Source organism: Orcinus orca, chromosome 20, assembly GCF_937001465.1.
Source record: "Orcinus orca chromosome 20, mOrcOrc1.1, whole genome shotgun sequence".
NCBI classification, from domain to species: domain Eukaryota; kingdom Metazoa; phylum Chordata; class Mammalia; order Artiodactyla; family Delphinidae; genus Orcinus; species Orcinus orca.
The window spans coordinates 31,081,355-31,103,346 of NC_064578.1; the positions used below are offsets into that span (position 1 = coordinate 31,081,355).

General features: G+C 35.6%; 1 protein-coding gene across 21 annotated transcripts in view; it reads right to left on the reverse strand.

Moving 5' to 3' along the window:
* Nucleotides 1-21,992, reverse strand: part of CHD9 (chromodomain helicase DNA binding protein 9) — a 244,238-nt gene that overhangs the window by 17,822 nt on the left and 204,424 nt on the right. For 10 of the 21 annotated variants that reach the window (XM_033418941.2, XM_033418942.2, XM_033418946.2 and 7 more), the window contains 10 exons: nt 16,463-16,566; nt 15,839-15,956; nt 15,141-15,198; nt 11,543-11,585; nt 10,189-10,408; nt 7,354-7,556; nt 4,483-5,391; nt 3,374-3,537; nt 2,359-2,631; nt 1,453-1,621 (listed from right to left, as the gene is read on the reverse strand). In XM_033418941.2, the coding sequence (XP_033274832.1) occupies nt 1,453-1,621; nt 2,359-2,631; nt 3,374-3,537; nt 4,483-5,391; nt 7,354-7,556; nt 10,189-10,408; nt 11,543-11,585; nt 15,141-15,198; nt 15,839-15,956; nt 16,463-16,566 (2,261 nt within the window). The remainder of the gene's footprint in view (nt 1-1,452; nt 1,622-2,358; nt 2,632-3,373; nt 3,538-4,482; nt 5,392-7,353; nt 7,557-10,188; nt 10,409-11,542; nt 11,586-15,140; nt 15,199-15,838; nt 15,957-16,462; nt 16,567-21,992) is intronic. The other 11 variants (XM_049703938.1, XM_004264895.3, XM_033418949.2 and 8 more) reach the window with 6 other exon arrangements.

Sequence of the window (21,992 nt, forward strand, 5' to 3'; positions counted from 1 at the left end):
GGGACTTCTCTGGTGGTCCAGTGGTTAAGACTCGGATCTCCCAATGCAGGGGGCAAGGGATCAATCCCCCGCTGGGGAACTAAGATCCCACATGCCACATGGCATGGCCAAAAACAAAAACAGATTTCACATTTGCAATTATCAAGATGGATGAGATACAATTCTTAGATAATTCTATCTAGTTTTAATGTTTTTGAGGCTTTTTAATATTTGGTATAGGTGCAAATTAGTGTTATAATTACTATTGATACTATTAAAACAGTATTATTTACCAAAGAATTACTTATAGGCAAAGACTGTAAAATCTTCAGCTGCAATAGCAGTAAAATGTTCAGATGATAGATGTATCAATCCCACTTTATAGAGTTATGGACTTATCAAGGTACAAGCAGTGGTATTATTAAACCCACTCAGGTTGGGCAAAAAAGCCCAGAGCTTATCTTCCCCATCTCTTCCCATTTTCTCACGAAAAAAAGAGCTCCTTGCCATTGTAAATCACAATTTGGGGGATTTATACTTCAGTAAGAGAACTGTGGCTCATTCATACGTGTCTGAAAGTCCAGTAATTGGAGACTTACACTGAATGGTTAATGAAACCATAAGAGACAAAAGTAAGTCTGATGACTCTAATTTATAATTTAATTATAATTTATAATTAGAAAGCGGTAAGAGCAGCAACTGGAAACAGCAATCAATTTAACACCTATAATAAAGCACTATTTTCCCAAACTTCAGCAATTCCACACATTGTACACAGGCACAGGAGTTTTGAAATGTTTACAAGTTATTGTATGGCAAACGAATTTAGTAGAATACTGAAATAGAGTCCTTAGCCTTATGTATATGGAGGTATAAAGGAAATTCCAGTCACTTACCTGCTTTTAATTGAAAAGTTACATTTTTTACGATTAGTATGCTGTGGTCCATACATTTTAAGACTCAGCTGCTCTTAACTAAAATTATCAGTTCTTGACAGCATACTTTAAGAGGGACACAGAAAGAATTAAAGTACAACTAGATACATCAACAAAATAAAAAAACTGCTTATGGATGGATTCCTCAGTGCCTAGAGAGCACAGAACACAGGGCACCAGTTCAGTATTCAATAAATACTTGTTGATTCAAATAGTCAAAAGGTTAGTACAAAATATCGTCCCAAGGGGAGATATGATCATTGTTTTCCGAATGTTAAGATTATCATGCAGACATAGGACTAGGTTAATTCTCTGAGGCCTTTGAAGACAGAACTTCAGTCACTGAGAAGAACCAATTGCAGGCAAAGTTTGCTTCCAAATAAGAAGAAATTTTGTGATAATTAGAGCTTTCTAATAATAAGAGGGCTGTTTAAAGTAGTAACAATCTGGTTCTCGTAAGTATCCTATGAGTAAGTAAAAAAGGATTTGCAAATGATGGACTATTTCATGCTGAGGCAATGATTACTAGCATATTCACCTGATATTGGCATGGATTTCGGAAAACTGGCGAGGCTGGTCTCTGACGCACCTTGAAGGTCCCGAAGTCGAGTGAGGTACTGCTGCTGCCCTAGAGCACCATCTTCACTGTCCAATGGCCTTCTCTGAGCAAGCCCTTGCTTCTGAAATGTCAACTTCAAACCACCTTCCTGTTAAACAAACACCATTAATAAGAAAGAAATGATTAAAAAAAACCTCGTAGTATATTGAGAGAAATCTTTTACTTAGAAAAAGTGAGGTTAAAAACCCTGAAAAGTTAATCATGTTCTCTTATTCATACATCAATTGGAGAAAAACATTTAATCAATTTCTATAATGAATATTAAAATTTCTATCTTAAATGAAAAACATCCAGGTATTACATATACTTTTCTGAGCAAAACAGAGCTTTTCATGTGACTAGCACATTGTAACCCTTTCAGCTTCTGACCTATGTCTCTGTGTACACTATTCACATGACATATTAGAAGATATTACCCATGTTTTAGACACTGAGTAATCAATTTAGCTTCAAAAATCATACTGAACAATAAAATGTTACTGATAACAGGGCATGCTAAATGTTTAAAACAGGAAGTGCACTGACATACCATGTGAATACTATATAAAAGAACCAAACAATAAGAAATTGTCAGACTGTTTAAGAAAGCATCTTGATCTGCAGAAGGACTATTTTCAGAAGTATAGGTAGAAAAACATATTTAATGATGATTCCTCTAGTAGAATATTCAAGTTTAATAACCTGGATATCTAAAAGAAAACAATCCAAATGCCAGAAAACAAGTATGTGAAGGAAGTAAGAGTAAGAGCAGGCAGCCATTTGCAGGAAAAGCATGCTGCACACCGCAATCGCAATCAGGTCCTAGGGCAATAAAAATAAACATACGTCTTTGATTTTCACTGTAAACTCCTTTTCTCGTACATGCTTCTTCACCTTTGACATCTGTGTTGACTGATCGTGTTCTTCTTTAACGCCAGCACCTGCAGGAGTGGGCACGCTGGGCTCGCTATATTCTGTAGCTGCGCCAGAGCTGTCCAGCAGCTTTGTGGTATAGAAAGAAGCCACTGCATTGGCATCATAACTTCTTCTAGCTGAAGGCCACTTCCCTTTCAGGACTGTTTGACAAATACTGTCCAACCGGTTGATCATCACACGGTCCTGGAAAAGCATGAACATCAAAGGATAATTTTAATAACTGAGTCAGAACTTTGGGGATCACAGCCTTGATGGATTTAACCCTGGTACAACATATGTGTATTTGGTATGCATACATATTCTCACATACATTTACAATTCTATACAAATTCCCATTGGTGACATTAAAAAATATTATACTATAAAGATATTTTTCTGTTCTTTTGTTTTTATAAGAGTAACACAGGTTCCTTGTACAAAGTTCAAACAACTCAGAAGTATACATAAGAGTAAAGAGTTCTCTCCTCTCCCATTTATTTCCCAACCTCACTCCTAAAGGTAAGTACTCTTCTACTAGCCTAGTCACATACTGGAAGAACTGTCTTAATCCAATCTGAACTTCCACCACTATATGTACATGTACTTAAATGAACCTTTTTTCTAGGTCACAACTGGCTTGGTAAATTTCTTCAAGAAGACCCACTTAAAAGCACTTAATTCATAAAGTAGCACCTGAATACTAACTTGTATGTGAACATAAGCATTCATTATCTTTTCTTCTAAATATTCTAGGGTTATATTGAGAAACACATACATTTAAGTAGACCTAATTTACTTGATAGTAATATTTAATACTTTTAATGCTAACACCAAAATGTCATTCCACATATAAATGACTTTTTTTTACTACATAATATCTATCATTAAAGAAATATAGAAAAATACTCAAAAAATGACCTATTCCAGCAAGAAATTACTCATTTACCTTTGGCCAGTACGAAGCTGCCAGCATGTATCCACCTTGCAGGATGTAAGCAGACTCTGGGGTCCCGTTGTTCATCTGGAAACTATCCTGGGTCTCATCCTGGGTAGTGCTCAGTGATGCAACGCTTTCTTCATCATAGGCTTTCACGTGAGGGGTACCTTCTGCTAAGAATAATCATAGCCAATTATAACTGTTTTAAAAAGACTGCATAACACAATTTTACATATACTTTTCAAATCCTATATAATTATTCAGATATATTTGAAAATGAAAAGTTAGAAGTAAAAAAAAATCCACCTAGAATACAATAAAGTACTCATTATTTTTAAAATTGAAATAAAAGCACAATAAGTGGCATAAAGGAGTTTGAGGAAAAAAAGGTTAACAAAACATCCCTTTCTGCATGAAAATTTGAACCATGGTTAACACTCTAAGTCTGTTTCCCTGGAAATACATAAACTCCTGATTGGTAAACTGTATCTGGACTGGGAGGACACAAATATTGCTGGGGAGGCTATCATTCTCTAAAGAGGGGACTCTCATAATTGGGCATGTCCCTTGTGGTAACCCTGAAAGTCATGCTTCTGGAGTTGTTACAGGAGATTCTCACTCCTGTGGGTATCACAGTGGCTCCTGTGTCCACTTGATGTTGACTCATTTCCTGAGCTGTTCGACTGCTATAAGGACACCCACAGAAGAGGACCACCTAACACTACCGACAGGCTGAAGTTCCTATGCTAGATCTTTCTAAGTAGGGCCAAGTAGGGCCTATGATACTCTTGTAAGTCGGACTGGTGGCTGTTATAAAATATTACCTTTATTTGTTCACTGATCAACTTGTTCCAGGCAAGATGTAATACTAAATTTAAGGCAATCACAAAGTAATAAAATTACTGTGCCAAGTCGCTAATCCGGTTTGACTAACCCATTTTGCAATGTGAATACTGAATACGGAGTAAGAACCAGGAATTTAGTTGCGTTTTCAGTAGTCCTTCTCTAAGAAAATCTGTACACATAAAATTGAAATATGCTTAAGTGATCCAAATCAATTCTTTTCATTTTCATGTGAAATGCTGTCTTAAAATAGAAAAAGCACTTTATGCATATACCTCGCTTTTGGACTTCCTCTTCTTCACTGTCACTTTCTTCTGATGAAGATGAGGAGGATGATGAGGAAGAGGAGGACGAGGATGAGGATGAAGATGATGCTGAAGAACAAGAGGAGGAAGAAGAAGAGCTAGAGCCTGATCGAGAGTGGGAACAAGAAGAAGAGGAAGACGAAGAAGAAGATGATCTGGAAGAACAGGACGATCTCTCAGAATCAGAGTCAGAATCAGAACTAGACTCTGATCCTCTTTTGTGGACTCGCTGCTTCTTAGAAGCTGGGTTTGGAGTTAGAGGCTCTGTTCTGGCTGCAACCATGCGTCTGTCTGTTTCACCTTTTCCACCAGATTTCTGGTCTCCAGTAGCCTGTGGTAAAACACCATTCTTTGGACTTACAGGCTCAGACTTTATTAGTGTCCTGGTTTCCTCAGAAGTCATAGATTCTTCTTCAGAAAACTGAGGCTCCTCTTTAAGGTTTTCACTTTTAACTTTCACATCCTCTAGAATAATACCTTTAGGATCTAGGAGCCTAGGTAGAGAGGTAAGAGGAGAAGCAGAAAGTGCTACTTGATATTGCTGTAAAAGTGGGGTAGAAGTCCTTGAATGAGCCATCTTACTTTGACTGTAGTTCCTTTGAGCTGCCATAAATGAGAGTTCAGGATCACGAAGAATGTGATAGTCTGTTCGGCTCACCCCATGTTTAGCAGCTCCAATGAGCAAGTCCCTATCATGAGGGCCACACTCCCACCAGACTGGTAAGTCTGGATTTGGATGGCAAAGCTTCAAGCGCTCAAATAACTGTGGATGTCGGAGGGCCTGTTCCCTTACTTTCCTTAGAAGTTCAATGCGATATAAAGTCCTAGAAGCACGTTCTTCTGTGATTGGCTGGATAAAAATATTTGGATCCACCAATTCTACATTGAAACAAGAACAAACATATTACACTCAAAGATACTTCATTATATTATAACAAAGCAACTTCTAAAATGCACCTCTACTCAATATCATTGTATACTTTCCAGAATTTCTTTTTAACGTTTTTAAATGAGGAGAAATATAAATTTTAGAAAGAAGTACTAAAAATCATGTAACATATAACACTGGATCTACAGAAAGTTAAGTAAAACATTAAAGTTATTTTGGAGGTGTGTTAATATAACTAGGAAGTTACTTTTAAGAAATTCCCTATGAGCTAATGTCATACTATTATGTGTTTTAAAGAGAAAAGCACTCAAATTCATTTATAAATACAAATTAAATCTGTTAAATTAACACCCCATAAGCAAACCTAAGTCCACATATCCTTAACTGCACCGAGGTAACTCAGGGCATTACAGTGAACTCACAGGGACAACAAAGGCTTTCTTAAAATTTGATGGAAACATGGGAATAATTGTCAAACAGTGTATGAACTACCAGCCTGAGATAGTTCAGTTTTAACATCAGACCATACTCTGTTCCTTTTGATGAGGTCTTATCTTTGTGAGCAGAGATACTGGCAGTTGAGAAGTACTCAAAAAGAGATAGAGGCTTGTTGAAATAATGTAGAGACCACCTGAAGGAGTTACTAATGGCCAAATGTGGAACAATTTGAACATCAAAATGAATTCTGATAGTACTGGATTATAACCTACAGAATAAAAAATAAATACCCACATGAAAAAATACTAATATGAATAAATAATTAAGTAGACTAGGGAGAAGGAACAGCTTTTCCTTGCAGGAGAACTGCATAGTAAAAACTGTTGCAGACAAGATCTACTGATGGTTACTGAAATCAATGGGTCAAAGTTTGAGTAGAACAGGATCTGTGTTGTCTCAAAGTATCTTCTTAAGATATCTGTTAACTACAGGGGAGAAGATAACCATTTTACACTGGAAAAATGCAGCATAAACTAGCTAATCCAAAGAATCAAGGGCAACATCATCAGTAATAAGACATAATGACATCATGAACCCCTTGACATTACATTCCAAGAAAGACACAACATCATTTCTGAGGTATTCTTGCAAAAAAAGGCATAACCTCAATCCAATTGTGTGAAAACACAAGACAAATCCAAATTGAGGGGTTTATGGCAAAACTGATCAAAGGTATCAAGGTCATTAAAGAAAACAACAACTACAACAACCCCAAAACTGAGGAACTGTTACAGACTGCAGGAGGCTAAGGAGAAAGAACACCAAATACAATGTGGGCTCCTGGAACAGAAAAGGACATCAGTAGAAAAACTAGTAAGATTTGAATAGGTATTTAGTACAGTATTGTACTGATTGGGCTAATAATTATACTATAACTATAGTCATGTAAGATTTTAACATTAGGGAAGAGTGAGGGATATATGGAAAATCCCTACATGGGCTTCAAAAACAATAAATTCACCCCAGAATAGTCCCTTAGCTGAGCATTAGCAGCTCTGATTGTTTTCGTTTTGTTTTGTTTTTTTGAAGGCCCTGGGTGTTTTTTTCCTACTATAACTCTTTAAAATGTCTTTTGAGTGGAGGCCTCACTTCTTGCAAAATTACTTGTGTAAATAAGCCCTCTAAGCACAGTTCCTATAAGATGGACTAAAAACACACGTTAGTTCTGTTTACCAAAAGCTATCCTTTATCTTCCACCTCCCACAATCATAAATCTAAATCTAATAAAAACACTATTTTCTCAAAATTAAATGTGTACCTTTATTCTCTTTAGATCTCATTTCAATAGTAGAATTAAGGAGTAAAGGATCTTTGAGCAGAGTTTATTTACAATTCAGAAAAACTGGTGAAATGTTGAATTAGACAGTACTAAAATAAAATAGCTGGAAATTTCTGAATTTTACTAATTTTGCTTCTTTGATTGAAACGAGGAAAAAAAGAAATTTTATACATACCATCTTTGGAAGGAAGACGACAAACCCTCCGACACATAGACATGAATGCATACAAATATTTCTCCAAACTATCATCAGTTTTCTTATGTAGCCTAGCCATAGCTCTAAATTTTGTCCAATCAAATTGGCCTCTGTCAGGATCAAACACCACTCCAAATGTAGACACAACTCTATAAAAGTCAGCTTCTTCTCTTCTTGTCCATCTATTTTGAATAGATTAAAGAAAAAGTCACATTTCTCACGGAAGTAAATAAATATTAATGCAAAATACAATGACTATAATAAAAATTTAAAACCATTTCAAGTACCTAACACTTTAAAGGATTAAATCCAGGGCTATTTCCTTAGAAATAGATTTTAAAATGCCAGCTGACTCATCTATCCAACTGTGCTTCTTTTCCTTCAGACAATAATAGTTTTTTGCATACTTACTGTGCAAAAAAATATGCATGGGATACAAGATTGTATAGGATATGATGACCCTCCCTTTGGGAAAAAGATAAAACATTTCAAACATATTTACAGTATAAGGTAGTATTTTACAGTTGTATGTATTATAGAAACCATGAATTTTAGGACAGCACAGAAGATGGAAGGATCTGTTCAAACTTGAGTGATGAAGAAAGGCATCACAGAGTAAGTGGCATTTAAGATGGAACAAGGTTAAGATTAAGGGAGGGAACTAGAAAGAGGGCACAGAATAAGCAAAGTAGGAAGTAATTTACATTTTAAGGGGATGATGACTATTCCAGATTGAAAAGGAGAAGGCTCATATTGGGGACAGAGGAAGATAGGCTTGGGGTCAGTTTATAAAACACTCTAAATGTCTGGCTAAAAATAGTCTCTATTCAGTTGCAAGTTCCTGAAGATACTTTAAGAGGGTAATATCCTCACACACCATAGATCTCCAAACACAGTAGAATCTTTTCCCTGGTTAACAATCACAAGTTTGCTGTGTAATGAGAAAAAGCATATGAGAAAGACCTTTGAAAAACATTAACAGGCCATTTTTATCATGATGATACATTAAGAAGATTAATGATGATGTAAAAATAGTCATTCTGGGAAACCAACCAATCAAGTCATATGAACCTTGTACCTGAGTGATAAAGTAGGAATGGAAAAGAAAGGATAAATTCAAGGATTACATAGGACACAAAAAAATATGACACCTACCTTCAAAGAATTTACAAGTTAGAAAGGTAAGACATGGAAAGGAAAAGATGAATGCCATTGCAGTATCTTTTATTATTCTGAAAATGACTAGTTTTATTTAGATAAGTGCTATATGAGTGCAGAAAGCAGGGAGAATACTGTGAGCTAGTCTGGTTGAGAAAAAAACTAATAGAGGAGATAGAACATGTGTTGAACTCTGAAGGAGTAGTAGGGCGAGGTATGGACTAAAAAGTAGGAAGAAGGGTATTCTGGGTGATAGCAACAACTTAAGTAGGATACTGAGTCAAGACTCAGTGGGGCATTCAGGCAGAGGGAATAGGAGAGAATAAAATTAGTAATGCATGCTGAGGCCTAAATTGAAGAGACTCGAATTAATTAAGAAGTTAGACTTTATCCCTATACTAAATAAAGAGCCATTGAATATCATGATAAAACTAGTACTTTAGGAAGATTATCCAGATCTGCCAGAGCAAGGGAAAATGTATGCAGTAGATTAAAGATGGTCACAGTCTTTGCCACAGTTCGCTTTGAGAGATGCAACCTATTTTCCTTTCCCTTAAATTCTGGTTGGCCCTGTGATTTTTTTTGACCAACAGTAGGTGGCAGAAGTGACACTCTGTAACTGCAGAGGCTGGGTCTTAAGAAATCTGCAGCTTCTGCCTTTGCCACTTGGAATGCTCCCTCTTAGAATCTGAGCTCCCAGCTGGCAGTCAGCACCAACTGCCAACCATGTGAGTGAGGCCATTATGGACCTTCCAGCCCTCACCTCCCTCCAGCCAACACCATGGGAAGCAGAAGAACCATCTGGTCAACCCACAGAATAGTGACAAACAAAAAACTGATGTTGTTTTTACGTCACTACGTTTTGGGGTGGGTTGTTATGCAACGATAGATAACTGAAACAGTAAATTTACATAGGTAGGAGTATTTGAAGATTACGTCTAGGATAGCTAAAATCTTAAGTGTCAGACTAAATTCTGGTTACAATGAATGTGTTGCAAATGAAACAAAGGAACAATGATTTATCTTTCAGAAAAAAATTCAAAGATCCAGGTTTAATAAGGACGCCAGGTTATTGTTAAACTTTCTTATTCTTTTCCATATATTCTATCCTTTTTAAGAAGTTAAAGCTTTTGGGATGAGAGAAGTTTGCTTGTCTTCCTAACAAGCCTCTTGAAGAAGTTCTACTACTATTTGTTCCCCTTTGACATCAGTAGTTTTAAGGGTTCATCCTCTGTAAAAAGCATAGATGAACTTCTCTTCCACACATTCTTATATTTCATTAATGTCATCATGTAAAGTACGATACAGTGGAATTTATTTCATATAATTTAAACATACGTTTCATTGATAATTTAATTCTTGAGTTTGCACCTTCATTTTTCCCCATACCTCACTGGTCATAAACATGACAAAAGAATGATCAAATATAAAGTATGGACTAATAACTATAAAATGCAATAATCTGTATTAGCTTAACCATATTTGTGTGTACATATATTTATATACATGTGTAGGTATGCATAAAGCATTTTGCTTTGACCAACTTCTCTACCTACATACGTTTTTCACAACGTGAGATAATCGTACCCTAACAAACTTCAGAATGAACACTATATTTAGACACTATATATTAAAAATTTAGTGCTATTGTCTTACCTCTGCTGTCTTTCTATCTTGGCTGCCATTTTAGGATTAAGAGTGGCTTCTTCATAAAGAGGCTGCATAACACTGGCAGGCACTGAGAAAGTAGGTTGTATCTGCTGGATTTGTCTGTTTTTATTAGTACGCTGATATGCAGTGATGAGACGCCTCAAACGTGTGGTTAAAGCTGACTGAGTAGGCCAATAAATTTTATCACCCTCCATCAGTTGACCATCTACATTTAAAGAAACTCATGTCAATTAAAAAAAAAAAACTAAAACCCAAAAACTAAACAGATACTGTCATGAAGTTCACAAAAGCAGCAAAATTTCCCTACTTAAAATTTTTTCTTCCAATCTGATTATATGAAAAACAAAAACAAAACAAACCTCTCAAAAAAGTTTTAACTATAGCTCTAAAAATTACAACAAACTTTAAGAGCAAGCTCAAAGAGTAGGTCACGGTGGAATAAAGAACTACAATGTTATATATTTAAAGAGAACTTCATCTGCACAGAAAATACAACTCTTGCATTTCCAGGTCTAATATATCTTACTGGAAGGCAAATACTCAATGCCTTAACTTAAATAAATTAAAAGTCCAACTGAAATCCATTGAGAAGTTGAACACTATAAACTCTTCAAATTAAAGCTTTCTGTATTAAGTTTATCTCAATTTAATTAGAATGAAACAGGTAAAAAGTCATCAGGGAGGAACATATATTTTAAAAAATTCAATATGACAATGTTATAACTTTTAAGTTTTCATTCACCTAATAAAAGTGCAAGATCTAACTCTCTATTTCTACAGTGTAATATAACCATATATACCATAATCAAGTGGTAATCATTCATGCGAAGGAAAAACTACTCCTTTATTCCTAGTTGAATTACAGGAAGGTGAGGCACTATTCTCCTTGGGTACCAGCTGGGAATGAATGTACTCTAGTGACAGTACGTTTCTATCTTGATATCAGAAGGAAGGAGAAGCAAGACCGTGTACAGAAAAGCCTGTAGAAACTGAGTGATAAAAGAATGTTTCTCAATGTGTGTATGAACAAATAAACGGATTATTAAATTAACACTAATGGTGTGTTTAATGGTGAAATGTCACATACCAGTGTAATAATCAAGCCACAAAAGCATCAAAACTCCTATTCTATAAAAATTCAGTGAGTCACTGCGTAAAGATTTACAACTAAAAATATTGTTAAATTTCCAATCAACTATGTTCTATAATGATTGCAACTGTCTTCAGTAAATTTCACATACATTTGAGACATACAGAAGTGTATTAGTTTACTGATCTCATGGTATCATGGGAATGTTAATTTACAATAATACTAAGTAAAGAAATAAATGCTATTTACCTCCATCTGCTATAACAAGATCTCCTGGTGAGGAAACATCATCCTTTTAAAAGAAAACAGAAATTTGTCACAGGGTAACTTGGTCAAGATATAATAAGAGAATCGATTTTCTTTATAATAGAATACTTTCTTTTGCAATAGAATTTTAAAAATTCAATTTATTTAAACTAAAAAAACCCAAACCAAAAACATTTCACCCATTTCCATCCTGCCTCTAACCTCAAGCCTCTGGCAACCACAATCTATTCTCTTTATCTATCAACTTAGTTAAAAAAAATTTCTTTTTAGATTCCACATATAAGAGACATCACACAATATTTGTGTTTTTCTGACTTATTTTACTTAGTACAATGCTCTCAAGGTCCATCCATGTTGTTGCAAATGGCAACATTTCATTCTTTTTAAAGACTGAATAATATTCCATTGTGTATATATACACACACATATATATATGAATATACGTGTATGTGTATATATATATATATATATCACAATCTCTCTATCCATTTGTCTATCGATGGACACCTAGGTTGTTTCCACATCTTGGCTACTGTAAATAAAACTTCAAACCACATGTGATCAGGCTGCATATATCTTTCAAATGAGTGTTTTCATTTTTGGGGGATAAATACCCATAAGTGTGATTGCTGGGTCATATGACAGCTCTATTTTTAATTTTTTGAGGAACCTCCATACTGTTTTCCACAGTGGCTGCACCAATTTACATTCCCACCAACAATATACAAGGTTCACTTTTCTCCACATCCTAGCCAATACTTGTTATTTCTAGTCTTTTTGATAATAGTCATTCTAACCGGTGTGAGGTGATATCTCATTGTTTTTTTGACTGGCATTTCCCTGATGATTAATGATGTAGAGACTTTTCATGTACCTGTTGGCCATCTATATGTCTTCTTCTAAAAAATGTCTATTCACATCTTCTGCCTATATTTTAATCAGATCGTTTGGGTTTTTTTGCTATTGAGTTGTATGAGTTCTTTATATATTTTGGATATTAGCCCCTTATCAGATGTATGATTTGCAAATATTTTCTCATATTGAGTAGGTTGCCTTTTTCTTTTATTGATGATTTCCTTTGCTGTGCAGCTTTTTAGTTTGACGTAGTTGCACTTGTTTATTTTTGCTTTTGTTTTTGGTGTCAGATTCAAAAAACTCATCACCAAGACCTATGTCAAGGAGCTTACCAACTAAGTTTTTATTCCAATGACTACTAGTTTCTACTTTTGTTTTAGAAAGCCCTAAGTTAGAATTATCATCATTCCTTTGTAGGTGGGTCTTTTTCCTGTGGTTGTTTTAAGAAACATCTTCTCTTTGTTTGGTGTATCTGTAATTGCACCAGGATGTTTCTTGAAGTGGATTTAGTTTCATTTATCCCTGCAAGATTCACTTTACTTCTTGAATCTGAGGATTCATGTATTTCATCAAGTCTGAAGAATTCTCAGCTGTTAACTCTTAAAATAGGGCTTCTCCCTTATGCTCTCTAGTCTGTCCCTCTGGAATGCCTATTAGACATACACCGGACATTATCATGCTATATATACTCTTCGTATCTAAAAAGATTTTTTATATACTCCATTGTATTGGTTTTCGGTTTGTTGCCTCTCAACTCTAAATTTACTGCCTCTCATACCTTTTGCCAGCTCTAAGAAAAAAAAAAAAAAAACGGATCTAGGCTCTTTATTTTTTCTTAGCCAGCCAATGTGATATTAAGCTTTGTCAGTAGTGGGAGCTGGAGAAGAAAGGCATTTTACTTCCTGGTTGCTGTGAGCTCCTCCACTGCTCAGCTCCTACAGCACATGCAGCTTCCTCAGTGCCCTGCTCTTGCAGTTTCTTTAGCACCTCTTGCCCGGCAGCTTCTCCTGAGCAACCTCCCCCTGGGTGGTTTTGTAGTGGAATGCCTCCGGTGTGACACTTCCCCAAGAAAAGCTTGGCAACCCTAGAGGGTGGATTTCCAGCAAGTTGCTCAGGTGTGGCAGCACAACAACTTTTCTTCCATCTAGTGAGCTGTGGTCATACCCTCCCCAAAAGGTCAGAACCTCAGCCCTGGTGGGCACAGGACCCTTCCTTGGCTGCTGTATCTCAGCCTTAGGAATAGTGGCTATTCCTATATTCTTTCAAGTTCTTGCCACTCAGTATTTCAACCCCCCTATTATAGTCAATAGCTCTTTACATTAAACTTTCCTGTTCAAATTACTATGTGGTTTTTCTCTCCTGATTGGCTCAAACTGATTCATCACGCTACATTATGGATAACTTCCTCTATTTTCTAAATAATTTCTTCTCTCGTGAGCTGTGTCTAATCTGTTTCTCCAGCAGGATGTTTAACTTATTTGTTGAGTTTTAAATTTCAACGATAGTATTTTCCACCTTTAAAGTTACATATAATTCTCTTTCATATGTCCATCGTCATTTAAAATCTTGTCTTTTTTTCCTAGTTCTTTCTTTAATGTCTTTAATCATTTAAAATTTTATTTATTTTCTATTTCAGGAGATATATTAACAGAAATTCTTAAAGATCTAATCTTGTTCTTTGTTATAGTGCTAACATTCACTCATGGTAAATTGCTCCTCATAAATTAAAAATTTTTGGATTTTGACCTCATTTTATGGAGGGCTTTATCTTCAAGACTCAAGTGTAATCTAGATTGAAGTCGTTTCTTCTAACTGTTCTTTTTACCAAGTACCTCAAGGGTATTACCAGCTTGGGATCTCTCTTTATATTACATTTTTGCCTTGAGAGTTCCTGGACCATGCAGATTAAGTAAAAGAAATCAAACCATAAACTCAAGCGAAGGCAGGCCTATGGCTATGAATTCTCAGAGGAAACAATTTTCTCCCTACCCAGAAACCATGCTGAGATAAATTTACTTGTTTCCCTGTGCTGTTTGGCAGAAGGTACTACCCTTTAAGGGTTCTGACTTTACTGGATTTCATTCTCACTGCTACACACTGGCCTAAGCCTCATCTTTCTTCCTCAATATCCAATTCCCTTGGCAACCAAGACCAACAAACCCTACCTGACAGCCATAGCACTGTCTAGTCTTTACTATATTCTCACAAATATTATAGAAATTCTTCTCCTCTTTTAACATCATTTTCCCAACCCAACAGATTATATTCTGTACTTTCAACCAACTCTTTTAATTCCTTTTGACTTTCTATAAACAGAACACTTAGAACTATGCTTTAGCAGCTCAGAATTCCTCTGGGCTCCACCTCTACTTCAGATCGCTTTATCTGTTGCTGTGTACTTTTAGTGTCCAGCTCTTATTCTGCTTTGAGATTTTGCCCCTGAACACTGTGTTTCTCTGGTTCCTAGCAGTGTAGCATGTTGGGAATCCCCATTTCATTCATATGTCCAAACCAGCCTCCAGCTTGTCTAGAAGACGAGATCAAGCAAATTCTGAATGGTTATTTGTGATGTCTGGCAACCTAAGTTAGTCACTAACTTAGCTAATGTTCTAAGAAATGATGCATAATGAAAATGTATGAAGGAAAAACATACAAAAGAAATAGCAAGCAAAAGAAAACATGGATAACTAGATTCGAGGATTTAAAATCATGATCCAAAGCATACCTCTATATCATCTTTAAAGATAGCTGGGGCAGGTTTGTATTCTGGATCTTCCACATCCCTGTTAAATACCAACAAATGCTATAATTATCGTACTGAACTTCAAATTTCTCGTGGTAGGACAAACAAATGGGGTATTGTTGGAAGGACTTCTTCGTATGTTTTAATGGTCTGACTGAAGTCTCTTCTTCAGCCAGAGGAGCCCAAGCCTAATAGCGTGAAGGCTATTTACATGGCAAGTCAGAAGAAAGCTAGTTCTAATTTACTCTTACTCCCAAGTTCACTTATAAATGTGGTATTAACCTTAACATAGTCTCTTATTTTTCTCTTTTGGTAAGAAAAGAAAGATAATAAAGGCCTCATAATAGGTATAATGAACATCATCATATTTCTCTTCAGTTGTAATATGCTTAGCTTTCTTCTTCCCTCCTAGGTCCCTAAAATTTTGGTCTTAATTGCCATGACCATTAAGAATGGAAAAACGAAGGACTCATCAAAAGAATGGGTGTGGGGAAGGTCCGGTCTCTTCCTTCATTGCACTCTGTTAGACAAGTGCTAACATTAGAGTATCATTAGCTCTTTTGAATTGTAAACTCCAATTCTTGTACTGCTACATTATTTAAAGAGAAACATCACCAACATAGAATATGCTGATGTTGATAGAGCTATATGGAGAATTCATGACTCTGAAATCCACGTACCCATCCATATAATCGTTCGCCCTCTGTTCTGCAGCAACTGCTTTCTCATCAGGTTTTCCCACTCTTTCCAAGAAGCATAATGCCGGGTCTGCTCGGATAGTGTTATATTTTTCATAACCTAGAGGGATGACCAATTATGAAAGTAAAAAGGATAAAAAGAAGAAAAAAATATAAATGTAAGCATTCCTCATATTTATGATGAGTGATATTTCTGGACTGAAGGGACCATATATTAAAATGACATAGGTTAAACATGTTTTCTAGAAATTATCACAAACATTACATGGTCTGGCAATATGTATATTTAAAAATCTAGATTAAATATATCAGTTAAAAGGAAAAGAGGAAAAACTGACCACACATAACATATTTCACATAAAAACTCTTCTTGAGAGGGGACGTTATGTGAGACTTACGTCCAAGAGAAGCAGTTCACATATGCCACCCATTCATGAGGAAATGTAGTGACTGACAAACATAGCTTGGGAGTGTATGCTTTATATGATGTATATAATAATATGGGTGTTACTGGAATAAAGCTGTAAGTGGAAATCAATAAACTGAGAAGTAGCTGAATTACACTATACGTAGATGAAGACTCTACCTATCTTACTTCTCACTTACCATGTTTAAAAACTCCAATAAGGAGTGACTTATCAGCATCAAAATCCCACCATTCAGCAGGAACTTCTGAGTGGTCTGGTTCTGGGACCCAAACATCAATGTCACTTAAAAAAAAATCATGATATGACTTTATGAGTTACTATAAACAAGTCTAAGAGGGGGCAAAATTTTACATAGCTTCTAAAAAGCATTGTGGTTTTTAAGAAAAAGAGGATACAATTTTATTTCATTTAAAAAAATTTTCCACAACTACCACATATTAAAATTATAAAACTGCACAATAACAACAAAGGTACCATAAAATGAATTGATATTCTAAAGTGCAACAGAAGAAATAAGTTTCAACAGGTTTACTTTATTCTTAAGGAATCATATTCTTTCCACTATTTTCCTTCAGATATAGACAAAAGGTTCTATCAGAAAGCAGAGTCTTATGTCAGCAAACAACTTGGCAAAAATCATCTGGGTCAAAAATTTCACTTTGTATATGAGGAGACTGAGGCCCTAAAAAAGCAAATGAATGGCTCTAGGCTGTAAAACAAGTTATGCCTCTTTTAGACCGCTATTGCTAGGAAAGTCACACTGAAAAATTAAGCACTGCTTACCAGTAAAGGAAGCCTAGCAAAGAGTTAATAATGTTTGACAAGGATTAGCAAATAAGTATCATTAATTTTGATATAAATACACGTCATTCTTATATTGTATTCAACAGTCAAAGAGATTGGATAGGGTAAATTACCTCAGGGAATCAAATATTCTACTTGAGATTTTCCCTATGACATTAATGTATTATCAACTTCCAAAGAATCAGAAATATAATAAAAAACTTAACACAAATTATATTAAGTAGAATTTCATCTCTTCATCATGGCACCATAAATTTTATAAATTAATTAAGAAAGGACTATAGGTGTGAAGAAATGGAGCGTTTCTTACTTATAACTAAGTTGTGTGGCAAAAGTTCATCTGTAAGTTGGTTGTCTTTGGGAATGCAAAATAAATTTTCATACAGATATAAACTGATAAATGGTCAATATGTTCCTGGGCTAGTCCACAAGAACCCAACAGTTAACCACTAATATAGTTGAAATAAAAGATATTGACAATTAAAAAGTTTTAAGTTTTATAAGTAAATAAAACATAAAAAATGGATTAAAAAATTACTTTTTATTTTTCCTAAGTGCTTTGCCAGGAGACAAAAAGAAAATTTTCAATACTCTAAACGCACACCTCATTATATTTTATTTTGCTTAAAAACAGAAGTGTCACAATCACAATATTTCTTAGCTTAGTGCAGAAACAGAGAAAGAGGAAGAGAGATTTTCCGGTGATATGGCAAAAGCTGAAAATAGATGAGGAAAAATACAGTTAAAGAAGATATTTATTTTTTATTGCATTCCTGGTCAGGATTAAACAAAGCAGAAGCACAGAATGACAAAAGAAAGAGGAAAGAACACCAGAGACAGGATGCCAAAGGGGGAAAAATAAAGTGGGTCAGATACTGTACTTCCTCTTACCAATCATCAGGTAGCACTCTAAAGCTCAAAATATTGTGACTGTCATCTGAGGTGGAAGGTTTTTCCTGTTTTTAGAGAGTAAAAGGCACTAAATATATACCTCATGGGTTTTAAAAAATATATATTTATTTATTTTAACATCTTTATTGGAGTATCATTGCTTTACAATGCTGTGTTAGTTTCTCCTGTATAACAAAGTGAATCAGCTATACATATACACATATCCCTCCATCTTGCGTCTCCCTCCCACCCTGCATTATCCCACCACTCTAGTTAGACACAAAGCACCGAGCTGATCTCCCTGTGCTATGTGGCTGCTTCCCACTAGCTATCTATTTTACATTTGGTAGTGTATATATGTCTATGCCACTCTCTCACTTCCTCCCAGCTTACCCTTCCCCCTCCCCGTGTCCTCAAGTCCATTCTCTACATCATCTGTGTCTTTATTCCTGTCCTGCCCCTAGGTTCTTCAGAACCATTGTTTTTTTTTTAGATTCCATATATATGTGTTAGCATACAGTATTTGATTTTCTCTTTCGACTTACTTAACTCTGTATGACAGACTCTGGGTCCATCCATCTCACTACAAATAACTCAATTTCATTTCTTTTTATGGCTGAGTAATATTCCATTGTATATACGTGCCACATCTTTCTCAATTCATCTGTTGATGGACACTTAGGGTGCTTCCATGTCCTGGCTATTGTAAATAGAGCTGTAATGAACATTGTGGTACATGACTCTTTTTGAATTACAGTTTTCTCTGGGTATACGCCCAGGAGTGGGATTGCTGAGTTGTATGGTAGTTCTATTGTAGTTTTTTAAGGAACCGCCATACTGTTCTCCATAGTGGCTGTATCAATTTACATTCCCACCAACAGTGCAAGAGGGTTCCCTTTTCTCCACACCCTCTCCAGCATTTATTGTTTGTAGATTTTTTGATGATGGCCATTCAGACTGGTGGGAGGTGATACCTCATTGTAGTTTTGATTTGCATTTCTCTAATGATTAATGATGTTGAGCATCCTTTCATCTGTTTGTTGGCAATCTGTATATCTTCTTTAGAGAAATGTCTACTTAGGTCTTCTGCTCATTTTTGGATTGGACTGTTTGCTTTTTTGATAGTGAGATGCACGAAATGCTTGTATATTTTGGAGATTAATCCTTTGTCAGTTGCTTTGTTTGCAAATATTTTCTCCCATTCTGAGGGTTGGCTTTTCGTCTTGTTTATGGTTTCCTTTCCTGTGCAAAAGCTTTTAAGTTTCACTAGGTCCCATTTATTTATTTTTGCTTTTATTTCCCTTTCTCTGGGACGTGGGTCAAAAAGGATCTTGCTGTGATTTACGTCATAGAGTGCTCTGCCTATGTTTTCCTCTAAGAGATTGATAGTGTCTGGCCTTACATTTAGGTCTTTAATCCATTTTGAGCTTACTTTTGTGTATGGTGTTAGGGAGTGTTCTAATTTCATTCCTTTACATGTAGCTGTCCAGTTTTCCCACTACCATTTATTGAAGAGGCTATCTTCTCTTCATTGTATATTCTTGCCTCCTTTATCAAAGATAAGGTGACCATATGTGCGTGGGTTTATCTCTGGGCTTTCTATCCTGTTCCATTGATCTGTATTTCTGTTTTTGTGCCAGCGCCATACTGTTTTGATTACTGTAGCTTTGTAGTATAGTCTGAAGTCAGGGCGCGTGATTCCTCCAGCTCCGTTTTTCTTTCTCAAGATTGCTTTGGCTATTCAGGTCTTTTGTGTTTCCATACAAATTGTGAAATTTTTTGTTCTAGTTCTGTGAAAAATGCCAGTGGTAGTTTGATAGGGATTGCACTGAATCTGTAGATTGCTTTGTATAGTAATTTTCATGATGTTGATTCTTCCAATCCAAGAACTTGGTATATCCCTTCATCTGTATGTATCATCTTTAATTTCTTTCATTGGTGTCTTATAGTTGTCCGCATACACGTCTTTTGTCTCCTTAGGTAGGTTTATTCCTAGGTATTTTCTTTTTGTTGCAATGGTAAATGGGAGTGTTTCCTTAATTTCTCTTTCAGAGTTTTCATCATTAGTGTGTAGGAATGCAAGACATTTCTGTGAATTAATTTTGTATCCTACTACTTTACCAAATTCATTGATTAGCTCTAGTAGTTTTCTGGTAGCATCTTTAGGATTCTCTATGTATAGTTTCATATCATCTGCAAAGTGACAGTTTTACTTCTTTTCCAATTTGGATTCCTCTTATTTCTTTTTCTTCTCTGATTGCTGTGGCTAAAACTTCCAAAACTATGTTAAATAATAGTGGTGAGAGTGGGCAACCTTGTCTTGTTCCTAATCTTGGTGGAAATGGTTTCAGTTTTTCCCCATTCAGAACGATGTTAGTTGTGGGTTTGTCACATATGGCCTTTATTATGTTGAGGTTAAGTTCCCTCCATGCTTACTTTCTGGAGGCTTTTTATCATAAATGGGTGTTGAATTTTGTTGAAAGCTTTTTCTGAATCTATTGAGATGATCATATGGTTTTTCTCCTTCAATATTCAAAATGGTTTATCACATTGATTGATTTGCGTATATTGAAGAATCCTTGCATTCCTCAGATAAACCCCACTTGATCAGGGTGTATGATCCTATTAATGTGCTGCTGGATTCTGTCTGCTAGTATTGTTTTGAAATTTTGGCATCTATGTTCATCAGTGATATTGGTCTGTAGTTTACTTTCTTTGTGACATCTTTCTTTCTTTGTGATACCACCCTGTGGTATCAGGGTGATGGTGGCCTCATAGAATGAGTTTGGGAGTGTTCCTCCCTCTAATATATTTTTGAAGAGTTTAAGAAGGATAGGTGTTAGCTCTTCTCTAAATGATAGAATTCGCCTGTGAAGCCATCTGGTCCTGGGCTTTTGTTTGTTGGAAGATTTTTAATCACAGTTTCGTTTTCAGTGTTTGTGACCGGTCTGTTTATATTTTCTATTTCTTCCTGGTTCAGTCCCAGAAGGTTGTGCTTTTCTAAGAATTTGTCCATTTCTTCCAGGTTGTCCATTTTATTGGCATATAGTTGCTTGTAGCAATCTCTCATGATCCTTTATATTTCTGCAGTGTCAGTTGTTACGTCTCCGTTTTCACTTCTAATTCTATTGATTTGAGTCTTCTCCCTTTTTTTCTTGATGAATCTGTCTAATGGTTTATCAATTTTGTTTATCTTCACAAAGAAACAGCTTTTACTTTTATTAATCTTTGCTATTGTTTCCATCACTTCTTTTCCATTTATTTCTGATCTGATCTTTATGATTTCTTTCCTTCTGCAAACTTTGGGGGTTTTTTGGTTCTTCTTTCTCTAATTGCTTTAGGTGTAAGGTTTGGTTGTTTATTTGAGATGTTTCTTGTTTCTTGACATAGGACTGTATTTCTATAAATTTCCCTCTGAGAACTGCTTTTGCTGCATCCCATAGGTTTTGGGTCATCATGTTTTCATTGTCATTTGTTTCTAGGTATTTTTTGATTTCCTCTTTGATTTCTTCAATGATCTCCTGGTTATTTAGTAGCATATAGTTTAGCCTCCATGTGTTTGTATTTTTTACAGATTTTTTTTCTGTAATCAAGTCTTACAGAGTTGTGGTTGGAAAAGACACTTGATATGATATCAATTTTCTTAAATTTACCAAGGCTTGATCTGTGACCCAAGATATGGTCTATCCTGGAGAAAGTTCCATGAGCACTTGAGAAGAAAGTGTATTCTGTTGTTTTTGCATGGAAGGTCCTATAAATATCAATTAAGTCCATCTTGTCTGATGTGTCATTTAAAGCTTATGTTTCCTTATTTATTTTCATTTTGGATGATCTGTCCATTGGTAAAAGTGGGCTGTTAAAGTCCCCTACTACGAATGTGTTACTGTCGATTTCCCCTTTTATGGCGGTTAGCATTTGCCTTGTGTATTGAGGTGCTTCTGTGTTGGGTGTATAAATATTTACAACTGTTATATCTTCTTCTTGGATCGATCCCTTGATCATTATGTAGTGTC